This window comes from Simochromis diagramma, unplaced genomic scaffold, assembly GCF_900408965.1.
Source record: "Simochromis diagramma unplaced genomic scaffold, fSimDia1.1 OVJJ01000618.1, whole genome shotgun sequence".
In the NCBI taxonomy this organism is placed as follows: domain Eukaryota; kingdom Metazoa; phylum Chordata; class Actinopteri; order Cichliformes; family Cichlidae; genus Simochromis; species Simochromis diagramma.
Window position 1 is genome coordinate 351,988 of NW_024387423.1, and position 20,568 is coordinate 372,555.

Sequence of the window (20,568 nt, forward strand, 5' to 3'; positions counted from 1 at the left end):
AGGGCTTAGGGTTTGGAGCTATGAGCATCTTTATAACTTTAACTATAAACAGTGTCCAATGTTTTGATCAAAATGTTCATCACTATTTGTAGCCACCAGACTAGATCATCTGGTTCATGATCCATCACAATTCACAGGTTATTGACCGTAAAACAAAAAATGTGACCTTGACCTGAAGTACAGTTTGGCTGAAGAGAGCATTAAATTCTTTATTGATTAACTAACTGATGAACTTTATTTTGGTCTGACTCTACAGCAGCTATATTTATTAAAGCTACACTCTGTTATATGACAGCATCTGTTCCTTTTAAGTTACTATAAATTGATGTGGTAAACATATGGATGTGGCTCCACTTTTTCTGTTATGGACGAGCGTGCACACAAACACAAAGTGGGATTACCTTCCTGGAGTCTAGAACAAGTAGACTGACTATATCAAAAGAATCATTCAAAATAATCAGGGCCCCCCTGAAAAGTTAAGGATTGATAAATAAAGGATTTTAAATAGAAAGCGAGGCGGAAATTAGCTTGTGTCTGTAGATAAATGGATGAGTGATAACTGATTTTGCAAAATGTTTTATGGAAATCATGGCTTTTCTTTTCAAATCAGGTTGACAAATCCAATTACAGGTCATTACTGTGCTTTATTTATTTTACCATCCTCTAATAGAGCTGCCACAAAGGCCACACTGTATCTTTTTTCATTGTTAGCTAAACCACAGCCTCTCTATTCAGTGGTATAATGAATAATGCACTGATGAAACACAGTCTGTATGTGGAAGAAAAAAAAAGAAGCTTGTAAAGCAGATTAGTCAGTGATGCAGGGACCTGTGAATGTCAGCCAGTGGAAATTGGAATATTCTTAGTAAACTAAGACAGATTTTGGCAATAATACAGTTGTAACTAAAGCTCATGTTATCAGAGTAACACCAAATATATTTTATAGAGTGTTTCAAATCAAAGAACAGTCAGTATTCAGTATGCAATCTGTTATACAGTTTATCCCATGAAGTGTCTCTATTAATAAAGTAATTTCAAATCTGTGTTTTTACATCATCTGCATGTCACCCATAGCTCAAAATGCAGCTCAATTCTTCTTCACAAACAAGCGTACAGGACCTGGTTCATTTCTATGTCTCTGGCAGAAAACCACTTTGATAAGCGAAAGATACAATGTGTATGCTTCCTTCTTGATCTGAACTATGTTTAAGGGTGTACACAAGTGTAGCATTTACTCAAGAAAAACACGATCAAACTTCTAACAACTGTAATTCTTTTAATGGCCACTTGAGACTGGGTCCAAAAGTGAGCTAGACTCTAGGACTGGGCGATATATCGAGTTTTTAAATATATGGATATACTTTTATACGAGATAAGAGATGTGACAATATCGTTTATATCGATATAGTCTATGTTACGTTATAATTATACTTGGAACCACAAGTTTGCCTCTCTTTTGTCCACTTTTGTCTCTACCTCCTCTGCCTCCCCCTCACCCATAGCTTCACTTGCAGGCAACAACAAGATGGACACGGCAGCTATCAAAGAGGAGCTGGTCGGTAAAAAGAAAACATTTGGATATTACTATTTTAGTGCTGCAGCGTTACTCTCGTTAAAATGGCGTTAACGGCATAACTGTATTAACGCGGCAAATCTCCGTTAACAAGTTACAGCGGATCGCCCTTGCGTAGGGCTGGATGGCGTCAACGTGTTAGCGTTGTTGTTAGCATTAGCGGTTACCTCGTTAACGTGTTGATGCCGTGCAGCTAGCATTACTAGTATTTTCACCATTTACAACAGCGGCATGAAGTGCAAAATGAAGAGTGTGTGAAACTGTGTGCTGTATCCCAGACAGTCTCCAGCCTCCTGCCCCGAAACAAACTACCTTACAAAACTCGTATACCGTATTTTTCGGACTATAACCTTACGCTGAAATCCTTTCATTTTCTCAAAAATCGACTGTGTGCCTCATGTATGAGTTCTGGTTGTGCTTACTGACCGCAAAACCGATTTTATATGGTACACAGCGCTCAGCAATCTGTCAAAAATGCTTTGGTAAGCTACGAAGCCGCACCGCTTGATGGATTGTTGGGGCATTACAGCTACTAGGGCTGGGCGATATGGCCTAAAATCCATATCGCGATATAATTTGAAGCACGTGCGGTAACGATATATATCACGATATATTCTTTTCTTCTGTATAACGTATTTTCCATATTATAAGGCACACTTAAAATCCTTTAATTTTCTCAAAAATCAAGAGTGTGCCTTATGTATGAATTCTGGTTGTGCTTACTGACCTCGAACCGATTACCAAAGTTGTTTTAGTACAACTTTGGTAAGCCACACTGCTTGATGGATTGTCAGAGCATTACGGCTGCCGTAGTGAGGAGCTTCGCGGAGTAATCTGGGTCTAAAACTCCGTCTACTTCAGGTCCCAAAGTCAAACAAACCCTAAGAGTTAAAAACGGTCTAAATTCTTTAATCTTTAATTAAATCATCAGCGTTGCTGCTTTATCGGGTGTAAAAATTAAGTTCTACACCCATGAAAACAGAAGTTATTAAATTTAACGGAGTTAGAAGTTAACAGGAAGTTAGCTCGCTAGTTTACACCTAAACATTTCATACCATGTTCTGACTGAGAGATTTTTGAAACTAATTAAAACGTACAGCTCTGCTACCACTTCCCACATAAATGAAGACAGAAAACTAAACAGCAGTGGCGTTTGCAGGGTTATTGAAGTTGGACTACCTGGTATATAATGTTGTGCTACGTGATTGCTAGCGACACAGCTATGTTAGCATAACATTAGCACAGTGAAGCTGGAGGATGAACGCCAACTTTTTTTCCACTCGATAAAAGTTAACATGAGGGATTCTGGTGGTCAGGGACAAATGCAATCGCATAGCAGGATGCTGTACACGGGCCAAACTTCAGTCAGGAGAACAACTGAGATTATTCATCCACAATACGAGGTTAGTTATTAATATACTGCAACAACATGGGAATAGAACAGCTGCGAGAGAATTCAACATTAATCAATCAATGTTACAGAAGTGAAGGAAGCGCAGTTTTTGGCTTTCCCCATATTTCAAAAGTGCTTCATCTCTTTGCTATTACTGTCGCCCGGCATAATTTGCAGATGATAATGGTTTTAGCCGCTGCGATGCTTTCGACCAAAATAGGCGCAGCTTGATGACATCATCTACATGCGCTATCGCGATAGAGCGATATAGTCAAAATCTCTATCGTTGGCCAAATTTATATCGTTTCTATCGTATATCGTTTCTATCGCGATATTATTACTCCATGGGGGAGGAGCCCCGTGGAGTAATGCATACTGTGCTTCAACGTAATATTACCGTACTTCCCACGAAGTCACTTCCTGTAGCCGCGCGCTATTTTCCTCAGTCGCCTAGAGGCCCCGCTGAGGAGAGGTGAGCGTACGCTAGTGTTCTCAGTTACAGAGCGAATAAACACAGTTAAAGTAACTAAAAAGTAATTCAAACACTGCTCGTTCCCTTTGTGCATTTTGTCTCACAGTTCTGTTAGATATTCTAGTGTGAATTATTGTTTCTCTGCCAAGTACAGCACTTTATTGTAACATGCTAGTTAGCCAATCTCAGATGAGAGCATAGGAGCATGCACGTGGCTTCTCATGTGGTCCGCTATCCTTCTCTCTCCCTTGAAGGTGTTCATGCAGAAGTCCAGTAAAGTGAAGTTGCTGTACTGTTTTGTTTTTATTTTAAACAGGTATGTGAGCTCCCTCTTTTATTTTTGTGTCATGTGAACTGGTTATATCTTCTGTTTGTTTGTGATTCATGTTCACTGTTTCAACTTACTGTAAATATGTAAAATTGCCACTCGTAAATGAAGTCTCCCTAAAGTATAATTTTGTTGATGAGGTAATTGTCACTATATGTTCACGATGCAGTGCATTTTTGTTTGTTATATATGAATATAAATACATTTTAGCAGTATTATTTGGTAATTGGATTTGTTGTGATGTTGCACCTCAGTCGCCTAGAGGCCCCGCTGAGGAGAGGTGTTCATGCAGAAGTCCAGTAAAGTGAAGTTGCTATACTGTTTTGCGGCCTCTACACGACTTGAAGTTCAGCTTCATAGGCCTCAAGCTGTTTTTCCAATACGTTGAGAGTCTCTCTCTGCAGACCGAGGGTCTATTCTCTGGGAGAATAAATCCACCCAGCTGGCAAAGTGAGAGCTGACTCCTCTGGTCATTCGCACAACACAACGCAGAGAACTAACGGCAATAAGAGTTTAAGGCCAGACTGGCTACATAAGGACCACAAATGGCACCTGTAAGAGACACGGTTACGAAGCGGATTTCAAACTCAAGGCTGTCAGTCACGCAGTAGAACTTGGGAACAGAGCAGCTGCGAAATCTGTCTTTGTTTTAATGCTCAGCATCTTTTTAGTTTACATTGACTGCACAATTGTGAGCTTTTTGTTATGCACAAAACAACATTGTTTTATTTTATTTATGGAGAATTATTATTTAATAAATCCTGATAATTTATTTCTAAGTAATTTTTTCATGTACATCTGCGCTGTATGTTAATAAAAGTACCTATGTGAGATCTGGGACACAGCTTTGACTAAGAACTCTTTTTGTTCTTACTTTATGGCTTTAAAAAATATCGAGATATATACTGTATATCGCCATCCAGCTAAAGAATACAGAGATATGAATTTTAGGCCATATCGCCCAGCCCTACTAGACTATAAAATACAGACATGCGCACAGCCTGGTACACAAAGGGAATTTGTCTCTAGTTTATTTCACCCCTTATAGATCAATGGATGTCGATGGATAAATGGTTTTAGAACTTGCCTAAAGTTAGGCCTGTCCACTCATGACTGGAGTCATTGAACTGGACATCTCTACCACGTGCTACGGTCAGTAATTTTTTGTCTCGGTTTTGATGAATGAAATTCTACTATTTTATTTATTTAGCACTAACTAAACATTCCCTTAATTTTAAATATACTGTAAACATGTTGACTTTATCAATGGCAATCCCAGACCCTTTTTTACAGTCCTTTAGCAGTTAATGTATTTACACTAGGTTGGCACACTGTATCTGCATTAAGTGACAAACAGTGGCTTGAATCAAGTGGCTTGATTTACTGACTGATATGGTATCAACATTGTAGGGTAAGTGAATTTTATTGTTTTCTTTTGCTTGCTGTATCCATAATGAGAATAGCCTTTGTTCAGGCTACTGGCTGGGAAAGCCAGAAGCATTGATCATATTGGCAGGCACAGAAAAATTAGAGTTTAGTAGTTTAATTTTTATGCTAGAATTAAGTCTCTCTTTCTTTTGGTTTGACTGTTAAATGTGCATTACATTATGAATCAGTATCTTTTAAGTGTTAAAATATATTTGTTAAACTGGTCACTGGTAAATGGTAAATGGACTGGTTCTTATATAGCGCTTTTCTACTCTTCTGAGCACTCAAAGCGCTTTACACAACTTGTGTATTCACCCATTCACACCCATTGTTCTAAGTGCTTTCTAAGTAACACACATTCATACTCCGATGGATGCATCGGAGAGCAATTTGGGGTTAATGTCTTGCCCAAGGATATTTGGCATGCAGACTGGGGGAAGCCAGGAATCAAACCACCAACCTTCCGATCAGTAGATGACCTGCTCTACCGCCTGAGCTACAGCCACCCACACTGGTTCTCCTTCTGGCTGAACCTAACCTTTAACTGGCTGTATGTTTGGGGTTAGCACCACGAGAGCAAAACTTTATCGTAAATGCTACTTGTGTGTTATATTTACTTTCCTAAAAAGTTTATCAAAAAAATTTAAGTCTTTTTGTATTTGTGTAACGATTCCGAGTGAGCAAATATTACATATATCAGTGTCATCTTACATAATGGCCTAAAATGATACAGACATGGAGAAATTCAGAGTGTTGTTATGTCACCTCAGGATATGCACTGTATATTAGACCCGTTACCTTTGAACTAACAGCTTTATTTGAAGAAAAACAGCCTGGTGAACCCACTCCTGGAGGTAAGTGCTCACATGATGGAGGTGGAACAAACAGTGAGGCAGAGCAATCACCGAGGGCACACTTATGTGTCCATAAACAATTAATCCCACAAGACAAGTTGCTCCGCTTCTGCTTACTTGGAATTCCATTTGCACAGGAAGCATGTCCCATGCATACAAGCACAGGCAACCATGTAGAGGTGAATACATCTAAGGGTAAACACCAGTAACAATAACAGTTAGACTCCATCTGGTTCCAGAAAGTTAAAAAACGTTTAGCCTGACCCCTCCTTAAAAAAACATTAGTCCCTGCTCTGTGTACATCAGGCCACGGATCAGTAACACAGGAGATGAGTTAAATGGAGTTACAATCAAGTGGAGAAGCTGATAAAGATTTGACCTCTCAGTTTTTCTAGCAGCGGATAATGGTATCCTGATTTCACACACTGATACAGGTACCAACTATGCAGGCCTAGAGATCATCATCAGCTCAGTATTCAGCCAGGTCGCTGTTGCTACATACGCAGCACTGAAAATGTGATGACCCGAGCTTATTTAGCTCTGAGCCCTTAAAAATACCTGTTGTTCCCAAATCTATACAATGACACAAACCTTGTCTTGCTACTAACTCAATGTTTTACTTTGGTTCTGTGTAGGTAGCAATGAGTGTTAAACCCAAAGCATTTCACAGAAAACTGGTCAGGGGAATGTGCAGGGAGTTTTACAACCACAGCAGTCCCGCTGAAGCCTCCTCACTCTTCTCTTCCTTATTTGTTCCTCTCCTTTGTCTCTCTTCCTTTTATAACCAAAGGAACAATGTTGGCAAGGCAACAAAGAGGAAATACTTGGGACAGCTAAAGCATGAACCAGGATATGTTCTCAGTTCTTAGTGATATGACAGCTAGCTGGATGGGAGCCTTGCTCCCATTTTTCACTTCAGAATTAGAAAAAAATTGCAGTAATGGAAGCATCAAGACAAAGGGTGAACTTTAAAAGGTTGGAGAATATGCTAATGACTCAGACCATCTCCTCTGCACTGTCTCCCCTGAGTTCAGCAGATGGAGGCTCAGTGAACCCAGAAATGGAAATGAAACCTTTAGAGATCTACCTAGTCTTAAGTAATTGTGGCTGAGCCCTGCAAAGTGGAGTCAGACAGGTTGCCGTGTGAGGCAGCTGAGAGATAGGTCAGTTGCCCTCTTCTGGGCTCATACAGTGACTCAGACACTCATTATGACCACAAGCAGTGATATTTTGTTACTCACGCTCTCGACTAGTTTGCTAAAATATCTGAATTTTTGTGCACGCACGAGAAGGGTAATTTCCTTTCTTTAGCAGTGTTTGAGTTTTTTGCTGCTCTTTACCTGAAGTGTGCCTTGATGTTGCTGGGACTTGAGGAGCGGGTCTGCACATCCTTCTCCTGCTTCTCCCTCAGGATTCTTTCTGCTAGCAGGTAGTATGTAGCTGTGATGTGGTTGTATTTGTTGGTCTCTAGGGCTCTGAAACAACAAATCACACTTTAGGACCATATAAAGTAGACAGCATGTTGGATTTTTTTAAAAAAAAGAAGAAAAAAAAGGGACAGAGTTGAGAACTCATTTTAGCTCTTGGGCTACATACATTCTAACTTCATCTCAAGCAAGTTGAACCAGTAAAACCACCACATAACAATGTATATTTTAAAAAAAACCCAGTGAACATAGTTTTGCTTGCATGTGTAAAGTGTAAGGAAGTATAAGTGCATTCTGAAAATATTCACTTGGGCATTAGCCAAAGTTTTCTGAAAGCTGAAACCAAAAGACCAAGTGAAACATGCTTCTCTAAGCATTTACCAGATAACAGAAGTTACAGGTGATCCATTTACAAAAATCCTGAGATACACTGAGACACATAAGTGCAATTTCAAAAAAGAAAATCCAGTTTTTCCCTGTCATCTTCAGACAGTGAACTCGACAATTGTGCTGCAAAGATCACAAAGTCCCCTGACAGTGCTGCATTTTCCACAGACACAACACAGACGATTATGAAGCATATATATTTTAGGTATAAATGTGTAATTGAATGTCCTTACGCTGATAGAAAGGAGTTTCACTAATCCAGCCCACTTAATTAAAAGGTGTGCTGTGTGAGGCCCTTAATGTAAAATGAGTTTGACGATGACGCTGGCTCAGAGGAATGAGTTCTCTACATTTACATTGCACCTCTGACAGCAGAACGATCTTTGAGATTCACAACCAGACACTAAAACAGGCAATGTTGTCAGAGTAATCCTGGGAATGTACAGGGTGCGCATCTATGACATAAGAGTAAGTGAATTGGTTTTGTTCTGGCCCTTGCATAATTTCATAAATGGGCCATGTATTCTATAAAGGGTCTTTGAAACTTGTTGGTACACTATGACTTTCCTGTGTCTCATTTCTTCCCTTCCTCGTATACTGTGTGCAGTGCAGTTGATGGGTGTGGAATTTTTGAAAAGGGACACGGCACAAAGAGTTGCTTCTGAAACACAGTGCAGTGCATTTGGTAACAACATCACTGAGATATCATTAGCCAGTGACACTGCCGTTTCACAGTAACAGCTTCCCCTCATGTGGTCAAGTTCTACAGAACTATATTGAACTAATTTTAATTTCACACAAAGCAGCTCAAAACAACAGGAAAATGTTTAAAGAAGTACATATATTTTAGAATGGTTTTATGTATTCAATGGGTATCAGCCTACTTTGTTCTTTGATGTGGATTACTGTAAGCCAGATCACTCTTTGCTGTGTGTGAATGACATGGAGTGTGATTCCGTGCTTTTGCTGGTACAGGTTGTACAGTGTCTCTCCCTGTCTAGCTTTATCTACAGTTCACCACAAAAACTAAGTTCATGTACATGTCGGACTTGGAACTAATAAACCTTGAACAACCAATCCTTTTACTGACACCAAGGAAGGAGAGAAGTCTTTAGAATCGTGGTTAAAACGAGAAAAAGAGCCAATGTCTACACCATCAGAATTTGCATAAGCTTGGTGAACAAGTTAGACATAAATATACACTTTTACATTACGTTGTCTCATGGTGCTAATCAATATACAGTACATATTACAATCAAACAGAGCAATCACACCCACTAAGGTCTGCATTGTTGTGATTTATAGTTTCATTTCTGGGACTGTGCACATCAGGATACAGCCTAAGGTTCAGCTTAAAATCTAGGTTTATGCTACAGCTTTGCCTCCACTGTAGACTTGCAGTACACTGTAAAGATGTCACAGGGTGGAATGGACAATTTAACTTGGCGTTTTTATTTCCTTGCATGTAGTGCTGTGTTTTATTTTTTTATTATCTTTTATTAGTGTGTAGTGTTTTATTTTTGCGGGGTTATTGCATGCTTTTTTATTTTGATATGTGATTTGTTCCGGGGGGGGGATGCCCATTCCACCGCCCCTCCTGATTATTAATCTGACACACCTGGGACCAATCAGGGTTCGCCACAGCTATTCAATAATAGGGAGAGAGAGCGTGAGAAACATCAGGAGAAACATGGCGTGGTAACCGGGGTTGGCGACGGCCGCGCAGAGCAGCACGGAGGCCCGGCTACAGGCAGCTGACCAGGGCGTGCGGCAAAGGAGAACGGGACTGGAGATCGCAGACAACTGCGCATTGGAGAGAGTGATCAGGGATGAGCAGAGCGGTCTGTGTTGGTGCTGAGGGCAGCTAGCTCCTCGGTGAGAGAGGCCCATGGCAAGGGATTGAGAGGCAGCGGGATGGCGCCTTATGTCCCTGGGACGGCGAGACCATGGCTATGCGTGTGAAGCACAGCAAAGTGGCAGGCAGAATTTGGAGCTCTGTCCATCCGGGGTAAGTCCCAATCAGTCCCATGTAGGACGAATCTCCGGTGGAATCAAAGAATGGTGACTGCTGCTGCCCCTCTCTCCTTTTAGTTGGCATCAGAACGAAGAGGCAGACAGGACGGTGACGATGCTGCCGGTTTCTGCACCGTTTGGACTTTTATTGGACTTTATCTTCGTGGCTGAGGCCACTGGATTTTAGCTGTATTGTTTTAATGTTTTTAATTTCATGTTCTACCTGGCCAGAGTATTTTAGTGTTTTCTTGTAAATAAATTATAGTTTTAACAACGTGAGTTTATATTTTCTACTTCCTTGGCTCCTCCACTGCTCTTCCCGTTAGAAGGTTTTCCCTTCTGTTTTAACCTACCACCTACCACTTACATCTACAGCATCTCTCATTACTCAGTGTGCAAAGATGCACCTAAGCCAATATCTGTCTGCACCTTATCAGTGTTAAAGCAGACTGATAACACTACATTAACTGCAGCATTAATTTATAAAAATAAATAAATAGTAATTTCCTCTGGCTATTTCTGTTAATAAATGTGCTGCATCTACTTTTTTTTTTTTTTTTTTTTTTAATCGAGTGTATTAAAGGTTATTCAAATCTTGTTGTCAGGGCTGTTACTGAATGAACACACTTGTTAAAGCGGCGCTCCACATTAGAAGCCATTTATTTGTCACACATCGCTTTGAAGCTAATGGCAGGTCGCTTGTCGACATTCCACACTCCGGTTGCCTAGGTGACTATCCAAATGATGTCAGTCAACAGTATTCTTCACTTTCAAATTTATCTCAGGTCCCACCCACTTCATGTTGCCTGCAGTCATTTCACCCGTAGTCCCTTGCACTCATAGAATGTCATTCAGTTTTTGCCTGATCACCATTTCGCTTTCACTGTGTGTTTAGATTTAGAAGATTCATGCAGCAGATTGATGCTGCATGAAACTCATGAAAGAGGAGAGTGGAGGGTGTGGATTAAAGCCTAATTGCAGTAACAACATCACACACACTGACACAACACATCCATCAGAAATCAATGCTCCCTACAAACACAGAAAATATTTGCAGCTTTCATAGAAACAAAGAACTTGATCTGACAGTGCTTCAATAACTCAGTATTGAATAGAGCAGGGGTGGGGGAACTCCATACCTCTAGGGCCGGTGTCCTGCAGGTTTTAGATGCGTCCTTGATCCAACACAGCTGATTTAAATGGCTAAATTACCTCCTCAACATGGCAAGTTCTCCAGAGGCCTGGTAATGAACTAACCATTTGATTCAGGCGTGTTGACCCAGGGTGAAATCTAAAACCTGCAGGACACCAGCCCTTGAGGCCTGGAGTTCCCCATCCCTGGCATAGAGAAAAGTCAAAACACTGATGTTGCATTTGGGTACCACCAAATATGATCTGTTTCCTGCTAACGTATGTAACGCTCAGGGCTCAACTTTACACAGTAGAAAGCTATTAAAACTAGCACCGGTATGAATTAACACTGTATCACCGAGCACTGTATTACCCAGGGGTTTGACCCCTGCTGGGTTACTTTTATGTGGTGTTTACAGATATCCCTGTGCCTGCGAGGGACCCTTCCAGGTATTCCAGTTTCCTCCCACAGTGCAAAGACATGGAGTTGGTTAACTGGTACTAAAGCACCTGTGGGTGTGAAATATAGAATAAAACACTTTATGCATGCAAGAATAAATGTGACTTGTGGTCTAAAATGCTTTGAATTGTCAATTAGTCTAGAAAAGTCTTATAAATATGCCAGTCTATTTGCATGTTTTGGAACATCTCCACATACTTAGAAACCTAACCGTTGCTGATAAGCTTCATCATAACTGTGTGGAACTCTGCTGGCAAGGTCTTCATTTATATACAACTTTAAATCAACAACAACAACAAAAACTCTCAATGCCTCTTTCTCTTCAAAGGCTAGCATCCCCACACATACAGAGATATTCTTCTTTACTCTATCACACCACAGGTAATATCTTCACAGCAGGAGGTAGCAGTGAACTGCAAGTCTGTCAGAAACAAGTGTGAACTTGAAATCCTGACTCTGAAATCAACAGATGTTCTGTTTAATTCCTCTTACGTTCTGCTTCTCAGTATGTAAGCACACACCAGGCTTCTCTGAGGGCTGGAAGGTAACGAGCTGATGCTTCTTTGAGTTAAACATCTGTCAGGATGCTCTGGGCTTTGTGCTGATGCGTGCTGTGTTAGTTGGCTCCTTGTACAATTGTACATTAAAGTGAAACAGGTTTCACAATGGCAGACTGCTTAGTGCCGTTGGTGTCATTTTTATTAAAGTTTCAAAAGTTATAGGCTAATCTGTTCATTGACCCCCTCCTCAAAAATAAAAAAGCATCAATCGGCACTGATGATGCTTGTGTTGGTCTAATGAGTTCCGTTTCAAATAAGGTTTCCTGATGAGTTTGCAAATGATATCAGTTTTGAAGTGAGAGACAATTTCCCCTTAATCACCTACTTTTAAAATGAAGTGCAGCCAAAACATTTAAGGGTTCACTGAACAGCATTTTATAAAAAGAGGTTCTAAAAAGGCAAACAGCTCCCCCATCTACAAATGCTCATCAGTAAAATCTTTAAAGTTGACTCCAATGACTTGTGCTCTGAGTGATCACTAAGAGCAGAGAACACCCTATAAAAATGTGATTATATCACCCTGGATCTGTTGTGGTTTCACTGTGCAAACACCAGAGAAAAAGCTGAAGCCCAACTTACTCGACTATGGTCTCCCGATCTGCAATGTCTCCCAGCACCATGCGCTGGATGATGCTGTTATGTTCCTCCTCTGACAGGTTTTTGTGAGAGACCAGGGGAGTGCTATACTTGGTGGCTGGGGATGGGTCCACCCCCTGCAGCCAGGCATGGCTCTCAATCTCCTCAAGGGAGGCTCGTTGTTTGGGATCCCTCTGAAGCATGCGGTCTATCAGACTGAGGAAAATGAGAAAAGGAGAGAGGGGAAAACACACTTAAATCAAATCCGGTTAAAGTATCACTTTAAGTATGGCTTCAAGTGGTCTCTGACTAGTTGAATATTAACAGTTTCAAATTGTAACACCTAAAGTTTCCCACACAGACTTTCTCTGAGTGAACCACCTAGGTACATTTACACGATTCACCCACAGTGGGCACACCCTTTGCTCTTTTTTGGAAGATCTGGCTCCTGCGCATTCATCTCCAGCCCTTTCTTGGCACTAGCCAGGTCCCTGTTGTGAAGGTTTATCAATGTGAGTAGCTAATTATTAATGTGACACATTCATTCTGCATATATTAAATGTTTATAAATAGAAGTGAAAGACTTTAAAATTGTTCAGTTTTACGTAATTCTTTTTTGTGAAACAAAGGAAGAAATAAAAAAAATAAAATAGAAAATGGGGGGAAATTAATTAAACTGTATCAGAAGCTGTTATTGGGCCAGAATTTCACGTCTCTCAGTGGCTGTTTTATGTGATTAGATACAGATGCTGCCGGATCAGATTGGACCCATCTGCGTGCTGAACTCCACCTGTCCCTTGTGCCGGTGCTAGGTTACCTATTAGAACAAGCGTTGTGCTTTGTTTAGTGTTAAGAATGCCACAACACTCAATTTTGGTGGTGTTTTTCCTTAAGTTTGTTTTAGATTTATTTGTTGTTGCAAGACGTTCTGTAGAAGTGCCAGCAGCACTGTGGCTGGACACTTCATTCTTGCGGGGTTCAGCACTGGTTGTCTCAGTACAGTTTAGCCTGCGTCAGTAATGTGATGCTCTGTGTGGAGAGGAGGAGCAGATGATGTAGAGTGACAGACTGTGTTTGAGATTTGCTTTGAATGAGCTGGGTATGTCAAACTACAGCTGGTCAGCTGGCAGCTTAAATTCCACACAAATGACACTCTTGAAAGCTGAGATTGCAATTTAACAGGATTAGATGGGATTTGCAATCTAGTGAGATGACTAACATTAATACAGAGGGCTTGAATTTCAGTGTGGGATTGTGGTTACTGTGCATAATTTAATAGATTCCTACAAATACAACCCTTATAATGAAGGAAATTCCCACACACATTTTAGGGTGATGTCTAATAATGTTCAGCACAATGTCTGCACTGGTGTAGAACACCAGATGGTTGTCTTCAAGCTCTTTTAAACAAGGCCTTTTTATTAAGAGTTTTTCCTTCATACATATAAACAAAAAGAGAAAAGAAGGATTACAGATGATCTGTGTATCTATCTATCTATCTATCTATCTATATAACCTCACGTGTTAACCTCTTCGACATGTCAATGGCTGTGAACAAAGAGAAACTTGTAAATAACTCATGAAAGAATAAAGTTACGTTGAAACCAAGTACACCATATACTAATGCGCCACAAACAGGACTTTAATATCACCAACCATTCACATGTTATTACGGTGTATCCATATAAATGGCCTACACTCTGTGTGTGTGTGTGTGTGTGTGTGTGTGTGTGTGTGTGTGTGTGTGTGTGTGTGTGTGTGTGTGTGTGTGTGTAGCAAGCTTTTTGGCTAAACAAAGAAAGCGATTCTGGGAATTCACTCGTTGTATAGGATGTATAGACACATCTGTATGCTGTCCAAATCAATGCTGTGCATAGGCAGAAAGCAGACTAGTGAAGCGTTAGCTGAAACAGGAAAGAGAGCAACCGTGAAGTTCACCACAAAGAGGAAGAAGCAAAGACAATGAATGCCGTTAACAGTTTCATTGTTTTTAACATTCACTTTATTACAAAGAAATTATGTTTCCATTTTTGTCTCCTCTGTGGAATATCAACAGCACCTGGACAACAGTATCCCACATTCTTGATGCTGCTTCCTGATGACAGTACACAGTTGCAAGATGTAGATGTGAGTTTGTAATGCTGTGTAGCACCTTCAGACTACATGCACACTTCCTGATTAACTGGGTCAGAGTACATCTGCCACTCTCACCAATTTATTCATTAAACATCACTTTGTAGCTGGATATTGGTCACTAGTGCTCATTTCTGGCTCCAGTTAGCAAGGTAACCCCCTAATGTATTCACAATCTCCCCTCATATGGTATCCCTTGTTTTTATCATTAGTTGCTTCATTCATTTGCATCAAGGATGAGAAAAATTGAACTCAGGGCCCACTGCCAGCAGTTAGTTCACCTGTCATCCCTTGAACTTGCTTGATGTCATTGACTTACTAAGTTTCTGGTGACAACAGAAACTTCCTGTATGAACGCCCTTTATAACCCTGAACTGAGCTGCTCCTTTGTAGAACCATGGTGCTGATGTTACAGAGCACAGAAAAAAGAATTCTATGGGGGGGGGGGGGAACACCACTTCAGAGATTGGCCTTCTATGAGCAGTCTGAGTGTCTGATTTTTTGGGAAAGAACAAAAATGCCATGGAAACTAAGGAAAAAAAGCTGTGAAAACAATGCTCAGAGAAACAGCAGCAATGTTGTAGTTGGAGAAGAATGACAGAACACAAACTGAGTACAAGTAGCGAGCATAACATGACTTGAACTTTTAGATTCTTGACTCACAACAAGGGACAACTCTGGGGTAGCTGTAGGATTTTAGTTACGAGAGTGAAAAAAAGGAGCAAGGACACAGAAGTAAACTCGTTCTTTGCTGACATAAGGCTGATGACATCCACACACACGTACACACTCTGTGACACACACAGACTCAACTGTGCAACCCAGCCAGTGCACTACATCTCATTCAGACTTCACTAATTTCATTTTCCCAACTTTATCAAATTCCCAAGTTTATTTGCAGCAAAGAATGAACAGACCATGGTGGTGGAGGCTACAGGTTAACAAGCTGGGCACAGCAGTGCTCTGCTTCCTGTCATTCTGAGGATTAGTCAGAGCTAGCAAGGCTCCCTGAAGACCAAATCCAGCTGCAGCAGCAGCAGCAGCAACAGGAGCGGTTGATGGGAGAAAGATGCAGTACACTGAAAGCAACAGTGCATTACAAAGTAGTAACAGTTCATGCACACACACTGGGTTAAAAAACACATCCAACAGCAGAACAAGACAACACGAAAATGTTGTTTTATACCCAGCCAGAACGCATCAGAAATAATCAAGCATAACATTCAAACACTAAAACGTTTTCTTTTCTGCTGAGGAATGGAAGTAAATAACTACATTTTTCATCCTAACCCAAAACAATGTCAACAATAATATGTTCTTTTTTTTTTTAATTATTGTAAAATTATTATAAAACAATAAATCTGAAGATTCCTGGATGTCAACATTTTGATGATTACCAGTACTATGGCAGCTGTGGCATAAACCTTACACTGAGTGGTCGTCTGCCACATCTAGTGGGATATTTTTGTGAATGAATGTATCATATTAAACTTTGTCTTTCAAATATATACTGTGCCAATCATGGATGCTCATGTTAACCATGGCAAATTTCAAACAGGTTTATATTCATGAAGGGCAATCAATCTGAAAATACTTTGTTAAAAGGAGCAAGAAGAGAGTTCAAATGGATGACCAAGAGCTGCATTCACATTATCTCATACAATCATCTTTAGATTTTTATACATAATTACTTAAACATTGTAAGTAAAGAGCATGGTTTTAAAGTTCAAAAGTGCTTGCTGTGTAAGGCCCATTGAAACTGCATAACATGCCCCAAACCTAAGCATTCATGCATTTGAAGATTGTGCCTTCAACACCATATCTTACAAATAACACACAGTCCACTGGGATTACAGCATAAGAAAACAACATCTGACCTCCTGAACTTGTATGTGTTGCTCTAACCAGCACTTCCCTACAAATTGCTGTCTTGTCCCATGCCTCCTGCTCCTTCTCTCATTCCCTTGGGGCCTATACAGAAAGAGGCTGTGTAGTATTGCAGACACACAAAGCTGCCTGCTCTTTCTCCTGCTACAGATTACACACATACACACTTACAGTGGTGTATAAAAGCTAGTCCCCACATTCTCTGGGGAGGAGTGTGTGAGAGATACCACAAACCCATGTGTCAGAAAAACGTGTAAGCATGAAAAAGGTTGTGAGAGAAAAAAAAATGAACATCAAAATATGCATGCATGCATGCATATTTTGAGCACTCCTCCAGATTCAAACAAAGGAAATCAACAGGGAGCAAACTGACTAAACACCAATCCTGATGCATCATCTGCATGTAGTTTACACAGTAACAATCAGCATCCCAAGAAACACAGCGTTCGGTTTCTCAGCAACTCACGCAGTTCACACAATCGCCATTCTCAGCTTAAGCTATCAGACAGACCAGAACTACAGTAGCTTTGTTTGTACAGGCTGATGGGAGGAAGCAGGCAGACGTTATGGATGGTAGGCATATAAAACAAGCACTATTTTCAGTGTAATCCCAAGAAACTAAAATTAAGGATTACAAAAACAAACAAAAGCTCAGATGGAGGAGGAGGGATCGCAAAAGAGAGATGGTGAATAATTAATTAACTGTGGCATGTAAATGCATTTTGGTGCATCAACAGGGAATAGAGAGCACAAAGAGAGGTGCATCCAAACAAACAGACAAAATGGAAAAAGTAAAATGTGGAGCCCTGTGATGATCCAGCGTGGTGGCACACAAAGCAGGCCAGAAAAAGGTGTGTAGTGAGGAGAGGAGAGCTCTTATCCAGGATGAATGTTAGAAATGCCTATCAAAACTGTCAGCACCTAATTTACACTGGTTATCACAAAGGACAGAAACAAGCATGTGTAGTTGGAATCACTGTTCAGTACAAGAATTCTACCAAGAGATGTAAGGGATTAGGAAGCAGCTGACACAAGTGAAACTATGTTATTTCAATGCTAATCTCTTTAATTAAAAGAGGTTAGTTCATACACTGTGGCTGATTCATTGTCTAGTGGAAAATGGGGTCAGAAAGTTGTCAGAGAGGTAAAAGAGTAGAACAGGAAAGACTTTAAAATATGAACTAAGGGCGCAAAAGTAAAACAGTCATGGTAAAAAGAAAGTAGATCCTCTTTCACTTAAGTTTACATAACACAACATAATTTAAAAAAATCATCTAGTCCCAAGCAGGTCTTAAAATGACGTAAATACGACTTCATATGAACAATGCCACATGACATATTCAACCACAAAAATTAAGACAAAATGCCAAAGAAGGGTGAATAACTAAGTCCACCCTTACTACTTTTAATTCCTGTGGAAGCAGTAAGTAGCAGCTCTATGCTGCTAATCAAATACACTTCATTAACAGATCATCAGTAAGCGTGAGCATTTCTAAAAAACAAAGCAAAACAAAAAAAACCAAACAGTCGTTACCACATTGACTAGATTTTCTGTGGTCAAGGTCACTGAGATTCAAAGTTTTCAAAGTATTTTAGTAGATGCGCTAATGGTATCAATTTGAAACACCTATGTGACTTCATTCTCTAGTTATCGCATTCACAAACTTGGGTGTCCATGTTGTCTGCCCACCTGCCCGGGAGGGGGACAACAATACCTCATCAGCCTTTTACGACTGAGAAGTAAAAAACAAGCAGTTTTGACAGTCTGCAAGTCTGGAGCATTCAGGTGTGTGCTAACACAATGGCAACTAGGAAAGATATCAGCAATGACCTTTGAGAAGCACATGCTCATCAATCTGAGATGGGTTCTATTTAATTCAATTTTTTTATACAGCGCCAAATCACAACAACAGTTGCCTCATACGGCCAATAATATGGCCAATAATATGGCCAATAATACGGCCGTTTGTCTATCATTCTACTATTTGCAAGCATGAAACATTCAATCTTTCCAAGAATAAACATCCCAGCAAAGCAAAAACTGCAAAACCCCAAGAGCTACATCTCTGACTCTACAGGCCTCAGTTAGCATGTTAAAAGAGAAATGTTATTAATCTATATAAGTGTGCAAGTGCACAGTAAAAAGTAACCACTTTTTTTATTACATCAGTATGGCCAAAAAGCCAGTCTCGAAAGCAAATACTGGTTGAGCCGTCAAAAAAACAACTTCCCTGTGTTCCTTTATTTGACAGTAGTCCTCGCTTACGTCAGAAACTGTTGGAAAGAGAAGTCATATATTCACCCAAGAGACTAAACTTCATTCTTTTAATTCCAGCACAAAGGAACAGATAAATGTTTTCTTAATGTGTTGCCTGACAAGCTGTTAAGAAAGCTAACAGCTTGAGTAGCTTTCCACACCTTTTCTACTCTTAAAATCGACAATCCCATGTGAAAACACTGAAGTTGAGCTTAACTCTGTTTTACAAAATGATATTACAGAGTAAGTTAAAGGGTTTGGAGTGGCTCTAAAGATGACGTACACATGATCTGATACTGTCTTTTGTTATCATGGTCTTAATAATGTGATTAAAATACAGCTGCAGACTTATTTTACAGCACTAGGTTGCTTAGTTTGTGTACAACTTCTTTAAACTAGAACAGAACTATGGTGAATTGTCAAATATTAATGAACTCAAAACAATCCAAACGAAACTTTGAAGATTCATTGAAGGTGAAATAAAGCAGCTACTTCAGCTTTTTATCAGGTTTGCAACAATGTGTATGTGATTCTTCCTTTTTTTTCCCCTTTTACTTCTCATTTTCTTATACCAATAATCAACCACACTAGTTGTTTACAACTATATTCACGAGTAACAGCTGCTTCCATAGCAGCATGACTACTATTCTCACTGGCAATTTTGACAGAATTGTTTGTAGAAACAAAATATATAATATGTAAGGAAGAAGCATTTAGAAATGCTAAACTGTGACACGGGCAGATAATTCACCAGTTTGACACTGTAAAAATATAACCCTTAGACTCTGTGTGTGGCAACCAGCTCTTCTCCTCTAAATCAAAGCCCATCAGATTGTACACAGCTGCTTCAGCTTAGCATTTCAATCTAGTCACATCTCCCCTTCGACTCTGAAGAGATAAGCATTTATTTCCTGGGTCTAAAAATAATCATTTGTGCAGTTTGTTTGCGAAAATGTTTTCAGCACAATGCCATCTCTTGTGTTCTTGGAAGCCACCCATTTCTCCTTGTGTCACCTCAGATGTACATGACTGCCCATCTGGTGTTATAACGGCCATCTAAGTTTTCGGAACATCATAGTTTTCACCTCCTACACATGTGGTGACTATGTTTGCAGCCAGTGCAGAAACAATTCTTTTTAGGCTATGATGCACAACAATGGATAAAACAAGAGCGCATATGAGAGGTTTTTGGACAAAGTTTGTGTTCTCCATTCTTTAAGCACCGTTTAAGCACCAACACCGTTTCAAAAGTACTGGTTTGGCACTGGTATCGGATAAAACCTAAACGATACCCATCCCTACCCCCAGATGATCAAGTCTGCTGATCAGCTTTGCTGATACTCGATATTAATCAGTGTTAATGTTAAAGTAATAATGTGTTGTAAGGCAACATCAAGCTGCACTTAAACCTTTGTATTATCTTTTACAGAGGCAGCATGGTAGTGCGGTGATTAGCACCATTGTTCTGGAGATTCTGCCAAAATATAGAACTATGTCATCACAGCATACATTTTTTTCTTCTCCTGTTCCAGTTTAGCTCGACATGCTGTATTTTTACTGGCGGTACTGTGGGTGAACTCATTCATGTATTTCAATTGTTTTTTGTGACGATGAAGCTGCAAAATGCTCAAATGAGATTTTTATTTTTTATAAATAAACATTTTATAAAAGGGACAAGCCGGCTGCTAG

General features: G+C 40.0%; 1 protein-coding gene across 3 annotated transcripts in view; it reads right to left on the bottom strand.

Annotated features, from left to right (window-relative positions):
- snrka (SNF related kinase a) overlaps positions 1 to 20,568 on the bottom strand; it is a 51,004-nt gene that overhangs the window by 7,860 nt on the left and 22,576 nt on the right. For all 3 annotated transcript variants that reach the window (XM_040013285.1, XM_040013284.1, XM_040013286.1), the window contains exons 4-5: positions 12,606 to 12,818; positions 7,389 to 7,523 (exon numbers count right to left, since the gene is read on the bottom strand). In XM_040013285.1, coding sequence (XP_039869219.1) covers positions 7,389 to 7,523; positions 12,606 to 12,818 — 348 coding nt within the window. The remainder of the gene's footprint in view (positions 1 to 7,388; positions 7,524 to 12,605; positions 12,819 to 20,568) is intronic.